The 9,004-nt window shown below is 51.9% G+C and overlaps 2 protein-coding genes across 4 annotated transcripts; both read left to right on the top strand.

The window, feature by feature from the left end:
- The first annotated feature begins 84 nt into the window (after positions 1-84).
- On the top strand, positions 85-880 carry MRPL51 (mitochondrial ribosomal protein L51). Its single transcript, XM_071559336.1, has 2 exons — positions 85-457; positions 609-880. Exons 1-2 carry the CDS (start codon positions 193-195, stop codon positions 803-805), a joined length of 462 nt encoding a protein of 153 aa, XP_071415437.1. The 5' UTR covers positions 85-192; the 3' UTR covers positions 806-880.
- A 2,110-nt stretch (positions 881-2,990) lies between these two features.
- VAMP1 (vesicle associated membrane protein 1) lies at positions 2,991-8,101 on the top strand. Of its 3 annotated transcripts, none has more exons than XM_071559389.1 (5): positions 2,991-3,037; positions 3,632-3,791; positions 4,604-4,762; positions 4,994-5,045; positions 5,436-8,101. In XM_071559389.1, coding segments are annotated over exons 1-5 (390 nt in total). In that variant the 5' UTR covers positions 2,991-3,035; the 3' UTR covers positions 5,453-8,101. The 3 variants fall into 3 exon arrangements, with proteins under 3 accessions (XP_071415490.1, XP_071415483.1, XP_071415498.1); XM_071559382.1 differs by having other exon boundaries at positions 6,029-8,101; XM_071559397.1 differs by having other exon boundaries at positions 7,816-8,101.
- Positions 8,102-9,004: the final 903 nt, after the last annotated feature.

The following is a 9,004-nucleotide window of genomic DNA, read 5'->3' on the forward strand; positions in this document are numbered from 1 at the left end:
GCGACCGGCAGCCCCGTCGCGCGCCCGCGCCACGCCCAATCGCCGGCTCCGCTGCGCTCGCGACCGTTGGCGCGACGTCACCGGCACCTCCCTGCGCGCCGCGGCGGAAAAGGCGGGGCCGGCACCGCCGCCTGTCCCGGCCCGGCCTCCCCTTCCCTCCCTGGCCCGGCACGAGCCCGGGGGGTCACCCCGATGGCGGCTCTGCTGCTGCTGCGGGCGGCGGGCCGAGCCCTGCTGGGCCGTGCCGCGCCGCTGCTCGGCGCCGAGCGGGGCATTAGCGAGAGCGGCGGGGCGCGCTGGGCGCCCGTGCGGCCCGGCCTCCCCGTGCCCCTCTCCTCGCCCCTGGCAGGGCTCACCCGGCCCATCCCCATCAAGGAGCCGCCGAAGCGCAAGCCGGTTGATCGGTGGACGAAGAAACGGGCCTTGTTTGGGGTCTACGACAACGTGGGGATCCTGGGTGAGACAGCACTCCGGGGCAGGGCGGGAGGGGAGAGAGGCTGGAACCACCTGCGTGCTGGCGCTTCCTCCAGCAGACAGAGGGAGGGCAGGATTTGGGGCGGAACAGCTTCCTCCAGAGCCTGGCTTCATCTCTCCTTTCCTGTTCTTAGGCGGCTTCCAGATCCATCCGAAGGATCTCATCAGGGGGCCCATATGGCTGCGAGGCTGGAAGGGGGACGAGCTGCAGAGGTGCATCCGCAAGAAGAGGATGGTGGGCGACCGGATGTTTATAGAGGACCTTCACAATCTGAACAAGAGGATCCGGTACTTGTACAGGCGCTTCAATCGCACTGGGAAGCACCGCTAGGGAACAGCTGTGGGCTTGGCACGTGGAGCGTGGTTTTGTGGCATCTCGGTCAGAATAAAGGCATCTTTCACACAACGGGGTTCCCAGTGCTTCCTTTGCTGGGTATTTCCAGTCTGCTCCCAAGGTCCTGCTGCTGCTCCAGGCCTGAGCTATGTGGAAGTTCTTACACTCCCTCTCAAGCAATTTTGACATACTTCTTGCAGAAATCTGTTCCAGCCTTCATCCCTGAATGAGATTTGTCTCCTGTTTCATGCTCGTGATGACTTAAACCCCTACTAATAGCACTTAATGACTAAATGGCCTTTTGTTTTGGCCATTTGACCTTTTAGTCAGAATTTGCAAAAGTAATCCAAGTATTTAACTTTTTAAAAATCTAGCTTCTAGTTTTCTGTATTTGTTACCAAAGTTATGGTGAGTCACAGCTGGCATCCCTCTAGTGCAGCATCACAAAGACCATTGTACACTTGGGAAAAATCTGTAGGATGAGCAGGCACTTGCTTACCATTTCTCCCTTAGTTGTTAATTTGGCTGCTAAATAATTGGGGAGTTACATCTGCTGACTTGATGTATCTTGCTACAGAGCAATGCTGCTCTGTCTCCAAAAGCCATGGGTTGGAAGCATCAGGGAATAAATGGAAAGAACTTTCTGTAGGTCTAAGCCTGGGGAAGGCAAAGGCAACCTGTTCAAACAGCTGATGTCCATGTTTTTGGGATCAGGGTGGCAGACCCGAGGGACTTGCCCAAAGGTGGTGTGGATTCAGGAAATGTGCAAAGATCTAACTGGGACTGAGCACCTGAAAGAGAGCAGCTGGGGGTTGTTACATATGTAAACCATAAGTGCAGAAATCCTTGGCTAAAAATATGTTGGAAACAGGAAAAGTGTCAGAGAAAGTACTTTGTACCTTTTGTCATCTCTTAATCCCTAAGCACCAGCCTGGCAGGGGCTCTGTGGCCACTGGTTCCCTAAGCTCTGTCTTGGGTTATTTGCTATTGGAACAGTGCTCAGACTGCGGTGGGAAGGTTGCCAGGCTACAGAATCTTCTTCCATCACTCATCCCTTTGCAGCTTGACTAAAGGCACAGCATAAAAACCCTTCAGTTCTGCTGAGCCCAGTGCTAGTCTGCTCCTGTCTGCTCTAGTCACAACCCTGTATTATGTTTTCATCCTGTAGCCGTGGTATTTTGGCTCCCATACTGTAAACTGTAACCACTGATAACATATCTGTCTTGTGTTTCTACTAATCTATCAGATCTGACACTAAAAACTTCTATGAATGTCCTGTATGACATTTTACCTTTTGAAAGGAAAAGGTAGTTTAGTGTAGGTGTGAACCCATGTTATCACCCTACTCACCACGCCAAATGCTCTATGAAGAGACTTCTTGTTCCAATATGCTCCTGTTTCCTTTTTTGTCCTGAACTGAAGAACCTTCCCTTCTGATCCATGAGGCTTCTCCAGATCTTTAGGGGGAAAAAATGCAAGCACGTTGCTGCTCTTGGCGCTGCTGCAGGAGCCTCGTTTCCCCCAGCAGGCTCCAGAACCTCGAACGGGACTCGTTCACGTTCCCTTTCATGCCGTGCTGTATGGTGGAAGTGGGCCAGCGACACCATCTCTTAATTGCAAGGACAGCGACTTCCCCAGAGCCAAGAGGGACACTGCGGAGCTGGGATTACGGAAGCGCTGCGCAGCGCCGCCCCCGCAGCGGCACCCGCCGGGATGGGCGCCGAGGGGAGAACAGGACGGGGCGGGTCACCAAGCTCAGGCAGGCCCTGCGCGACCGAAATAGAGCGCGGCGGACCCGCTCCGGCCTGGCGGGGTCGGAGGGTACAACGCCTGGCCACGGGAGCGCCCTGGATCGGGATGGGGACGCAGATGGGGATGTGGATATGGATGGGTCCGAGTCAGCCGCGGTTCTGCAGGGGCGGGGCGGGGCCAGAGAGGGGCGGGGCCAGAGGCGGGACAGACGCTCCCATTGGTCAACTCGGAGGGCAGTAACGGGGGGTGGGGCTGAGCGGTGAGCCGGTGCGCGCGGGTAGCTGAGCGCTGATTGGCTGCGGAGGGGCCCGTGGGCGGGGCCGACCGGCCTCTCCCGGCGGAACAACTTGTGGTTGGCTGCGGGCCCTGTGGGCGGGGCCCTCCCCGCTATAAGTGCGGCCCGCGGCGCCCCGCGCTGTCGGTGCGGATAGCGGAGCTGCGGCCGTCGGGGCGTGTGGTGTCCTCCGGCCCGGCCATGTGAGTGTCCGACCGGCCCGGCCGCGGGCTGCGGAGGGCGCGGCGCGAGGGCAAGCGGCGGCGGGAGCGCGGGGAGCGTGGTCAGCGCGGTGCCCGCGTCCCGGGCGGCAGCGATGGGGCCGAGTGGCGCATTGCAGCAGCCGCAGGCAGGGCTGCCCGCACTGCCCCCGGGCGGTCCGGCTCCCCCGCCGACTGCTGGAGCGTGGGTGCGTGGGTGGGTCGGGCTCCACTGGTGATGCGCGGGGCCCGCACTCAGCTGGTGCCAGCATGGCCGGTGGCCACCGCTGCGCCCCGCAGGGGCTGCCGCGTCCCCCCGTGGTGTCCCCGCACCGCCTCCCCGTCCCCTTTCCTCCCTGTTCCTTTCCTGTCACCTCCGTCCGGCCAGGGCGCTGTCATTCCCTGCGCCGACCCCCGGGCTGGTCGCTGCTCTGGGCTCTCCCACGCTCCGCCTGCTCCGGCCCGCGGGGATCCAGGGACGGGGCGTGCCCTCGGGGCTGCTGCCAGCGCTGCCCCAGCCCGGGGGCACGGGGCTTGGTGTAGGTTTGGGGAGCTTTCTATTGAGCGGCCTCGTTGCCCATGTGTGTGTTTCCCCAGGTCTGACCCAGCCCAGCAGCCCGCGCCCGGGGCCCCCGAAGGAGGAGCCCCCGAAGGAGGAGCTCCTGAAGGGGGAGCCCCCGGCGGGGGTCCCCCCGGGGCTCCCCCCAATCTGAGCAGTAATCGCCGCCTGCAGCAGACGCAGGCCCAAGTGCAGGAGGTCAGTAGCTCTGCCAGCCCTGCTGGCTTCCCATGGGATGCCTGGACTCTTCTCCCACTGCCCCGCGGTAGGGATGTTCTTGACAGGTGTCTGTCGCTGAGGGGGTGGCTCCTCTTGTCATGCCAATGCCAGAAATGCGTTAATACCTCAAAATACTCAAAAACAGGGTGACAAAGCTATAAGAAGCTGGAGGAGAGATTGTTTTATGTTTAAAAGCTGCTCAATTCCATACATGACTTCTAAAGAGCAGGCCTGTGAGATTTTTTTGGTACTTCATATCATGCACCTCTTATGGAAACAGAGCTATACAACATCCAGGACAGCTCTTAATCCCTGCCTGCTGCTGCAAGGGAACAGTGTGTGCGGTGTGATGCGGGGGGACCCTTGCCTGGCTCCCCGGGATCGGTGTCTGGCTTAGCTGCTGCCGTGCAGTAGCGCCTTTGTGCCTCACTGGGGCAGCAACATGAAGCTCACAAGTTAATTTTGCAGTTACCAGGGAGTGAGCGTATCATTCCTCTCAGGAGGAGGGTGGCTTTGGCTTGCTGCTGGATTTGAGAGCTTTTAAAAGCAGGTGAGAATGTGGGGCCGAGAACCTGGTTTAAGTGTACTTTAACTGGTACTTTAATAGTGAGTCTAGGATTTTTCCCACCCCTCTTCAAAGTAGGCAGTGACTTGAAATGACTTGTGTCTTAGCCTGATCTTTCTCAGGGCTTTTGTTTGTTAGTATGTCAGCATTATTAGCCAAGTTATGCCTCTTACTTTTTCAGCTGTCTTTACCAATACAACTGCTGCTACTATTCTTCCTTCTGCAGGTGGTTGATATAATGTGTGTAAATGTAGACAAGGTGCTGGAACGAGACCAGAAGCTGTCCGAGCTCGATGACCGGGCAGATGCACTTCAGGCCGGGGCCTCAATATTTGAAAGCAGTGCAGCAAAACTCAAAAGGAAGTACTGGTGGAAGAACTGCAAGGTGAGTTTCTTAGATCTCCTTCAACAGAAGGACACTGGGCTACTCCTTTCCTGCAGGGCTTTGCAGGTATAGTTGGGGCTCAATAACAATTTCAAATGCTTAAGATTCTTTCACTCTGGAAGTTATTTGCTGTCATGCCTTCAGGCCCTGGCTTATGTTCCCTGGCAATCAGGGAGGATGTGAACTTGTCCATCTGTTCTGAGTATTACCTTTGACAATCTTTTTCTCCAGATGATGATCATGATGGGAGTGATTGGTGCCATCATAGTGGCAGTGATTGCAAGTAAGTACCAAAAAGCTCAAGGTTGAAGAAATACCAGCTCTACAGTACTTTAATGTTTCCTTTCTGGTTTGGGATCTCAAGGGTTTTAGTTGCCTAAGTGTTAACTTCAGTCCTTGGGGAAGGGAGGTGGAAGTGCTGGAACTCCCTCACTTGTTGCAGAAATGGTATGCTTTACATAGTAATGAAGGAACTGGGGATGCCATCGTTGTAGAAATGGGAAATTCTGCCTGCTAGGTTAAGTAAACCACAAGTACGAGGGGCATTTACCCTGGAGTGGGTGGGTTGGCAAGACTCTTCCCTGGTGGGTAATTTGGAGGTCTCTGAGGGACCTTTGGTGTAACCTGCCCTTTTGTTCTTTCCTTTTCTTTTTTTCTATTGCTTTGTCTCCAGTCTACTTTTTTACTTAAATGTAGCTCCTTCAGTCTGCGACCTACTGTCCCCTATCACCTTGCCTGTCTATTCTTGCCTCTGACTCTTTCCCTTCCTTTCCTTCCCTTCCACTTAGCTTCTTCACTGATTTCTTTTTTGGTTTTAATTTATCTTCTGTATAGGACTTTGAGCCGCTTTCTGAACATGGCTACACTTTTCAACTGTTGCTGCAGCTTTAGGGTGGGTCCTCTTAAGTTTAGAGGAAAAGGAAATAAGGAAGAGTGGGTAGCTATTTGCTCCTGTTCTTCTGCAGGGAATTTTTGGGGTTTGTTTTTGGGTGTGAACTTGTCAAATAGTGCCTGTGTGAACTCATGCAAAATAAGAATGCCTTAACACAGTGCCTTTGGGGATGAAGGACTTCAGCATGTGAGATTCTTTAGTGTTCTGCCTAAATAGAGTGGCAGCATGACTTGAGCTTTTCACTGAGCTTCTGAAATAAAAGCTAGTTTGTGTTAGCCCCTGACTGTGAGCCGTCTGACTAAGCTAGATGTAGTGATGTAAGCCATGGAGAGATGAGCATTTAAATGATTTATTCTGCCTGTCTGTGCTTTCAGATGACTTCCTGTCTGAACATGGCCATTTCAGGTCTTATAAAAGAAAGCCTACATGATTACCTCAGTCAAGTGCAACAGGCTAAACAGTTAAGTGAAAGGAGCATTGATATTATCTGCAAGGCATATGTGGGAGTAAAGTCTCTCCAAAAGGAACAAAAGAACAACAGTTAGTCTGGTGGGGGTTGTCAAATATTTCTTTCATCTATGCACATACAAGCCAGGACCCTGTAGCTTCCTACTATCTTGTAGCTTTCCAGAAGGAAGACTTTGGGGTAATGGCAGAATGGGAACGGGTGTTTTGCTTTGGTGTTACTGGGTTGAATGTCAAAGGAAGCTCACTTCTGTAGCAAATGGGGGTGAAGGGAACTGGAGGTATTCCAGATGAGACTGAATGAGCTGCAGAGCTTTCTAATTAAGAATACCTGATCTGTTTCTGCTGCCACAAAACACTAACCTTCAGCAGGAATAGGAAAATAGTTGAAATGGTTACCTAGGGATTCAAAGGGAAATGGTGCTTTAGGCATAGATATTGCAAAGTGACATCAGATGTCCCAGTTTGACAACTTTGGTCTCTAGAGATCTATCAAACTGAAATCCTCCTACTTGTTATGGGTTCTCTTGAATTTAGATGCAGGGTGGTCTCTGCAGTAAGTGAACTTGCAGCATGGAATGCTCTGTCATTCTATAAGCAATCCCTCTGATCTCCTCTGTCAAAAGTAACAAGAGCTGTGAATTGCTTCAGTGTGTTGTCAGACATGGTGTTAAATGAGCTGCCCTGTTTCTGTAGGGTCTTCCAAGGGATGTGTATTTTGTCTTTTGATTTTATTTTTTTTTAAAGCTGAGCTGTAGCCTTTAATCTAGACTGGAAAGAGGTTACTCCTTTAATGTAGAAAGCTCTGCCTTTGTTCTAGAATACAGTGGTATATGTTTAAACTTAACAGGAGGTAGGGAGAACATCACCTGATTTTCCAGATGGGAGCAAAGTGCAAAAGATAGGAGGAGCAGATGCTTTTTGTTTCATTTGGTGTGCTGGGGAAGCCCCTTTCCTCCTCACAGGGCATCTGGCAAGGGGTTAGGGTTTGCATGCTCACTTCCATGCCCCAGCATTTCATTTGCACGAGTTCATCTCCCTGCAATTCCATTCCTCTCCACCTCGGGGGAGGGCAGAGATGAAGATCTGGAGCGAAGCAGCCCTCGTCCCCTGAGCACTTCCCTAATTCCCTGTGGAACTGAGATGTGATGGATGGTCAGAAGTGCATCTACTGAAGAGGAGCCAGGGCCTGCTTGTGCTACTTAACTGCTGTCATTTTAGGGGGTAGGCATATGAGCTTGAGGCCCCCAGACCAGCAATTCTCTCGAACTCTTCTAAACAAGCCTTTGGTGCCCCATTCCTCCTGTCTCTTTGGGGGCTGACGTTCCCCCTAGGCCGTCTCTTTCATTTCTTTCTCTTAGATGTTGTATGTTGCCTCCTCCTGTGCTCTCTTTACCCTCGTTTGTGTCTCTGCATGGGCAAAACAAATCACCAAGGCCCTCTGAGTAAAAGCAAGGGACTCTGCTGCCCACTGCATTACAGCACGTGCAGTTTATTTACTTCCTTTATAAACACAACTGTAATCTCTGGCATGTTCTAGAAATCAGCTCATGTACTTTTAATGGTCTCTAAGAACTCTAAGAAACACAATTCACCACCTTACTGAGTCTGTCTGGTCTGTCAGTGAGTGGGGAGGGGTTGGGATGCCAAACTGGTTTTGGAATGTCTTTTATTTTTTTTTTTGTCACTTCCATAGCATAAACATGCCTGAAGTTCTGGCCCTCAAAGCAGTGGCTGGTTTTCCACTGAAAAACGATGGTAGCTCCAGTTGTGCTGGACTGACTCTGGTAAGTCTGTAACAAGATGTATGAACCAGCACCTCTGGGGGAAGAGGCTGCCCAAGCCAACTCTGCTTCCAGCCACCAAACATCCAGCCCTGTGCTGTGTTCAGGAGACTACGTCCTGTGCCTTAGAGTGTGCTAGTGGTAGCTCTATCTCTCAGGCTGTGTTACCTTTGGGTGTCAATAACCTAAGATCCTTAAGCCCAGAAAACACTTCTTCATAGATGTTGGAATACAAGTTCAGGAACCAAATGAAAACCTCCAACAATAGGATCCTGTTCACAGCATATCTTGGAGCATGACTGGAGTAAAGGTAAGTGTCCCCTTGTTTTGCTTCACTGTACACTTGAAACTCATTAAAAAGAAATGCTAGATCTTTGTCCAGTGCGGACTTATTTTAAAATGAGGTACTTGTGCCCTTGTCTGCCCCTACTGCTACAGAAGTCAGGTTGTAAAATGGTGTTCCCTGTTGCTTGAGGTTCCCTTATGATGAAACTGACCAGTCTTAAGCATCACCAAAATCATACCAGAGCAATGAAGACACCAGAACAATTCAAAATGGTGAATTTGGAGCAAGGCAGCTCAACTAATTCCTCAAAGATGAAGGCCTTCCTGGGAAAGCAGAGTGTCTGGACTGGCTGCTAGATTAAAGAAGCATGTACAGTCTAAAATTCCACACTGTTCAGGCCTGCACAACCTGAACAAACTAGTCATGCTACAATTCCTGCCAACTTGTGTGTTGTCAGTTCTCAGCCCCATTCATGTAGGGGAATAAGGAAAATGTTTTCTTGGGACAGATGCATTTTTAGGCTGATCACAACACAGCCTCAAAGTCTCTAGCCAAACCTGGGGACTTGAATGTTCATGTTCCAAAGCTGGCCGGCGGCTCTGGAACACAGAGCTGGGGCTGAACATACTGCTGGAAGTTGCCCTGGGGTTGAGCCCAGTTCATGAGTCATGTGGATGTTTGCAGAGTTCCATATCTAACGCTAAGTCCTCTGGTAGGTGTTGAAAATACAGTGCTTTTCTTGGAGCTCATCTTCTGAGGTGCTATCCTTCAACATCTCAGCATTTCTGCTGCTCCTGCAGAGTCTGATAACCTGG

The sequence above is a fragment of the Pithys albifrons genome, chromosome 1, assembly GCF_047495875.1.
Source record: "Pithys albifrons albifrons isolate INPA30051 chromosome 1, PitAlb_v1, whole genome shotgun sequence".
NCBI classification, from domain to species: Eukaryota; Metazoa; Chordata; class Aves; order Passeriformes; family Thamnophilidae; genus Pithys; species Pithys albifrons.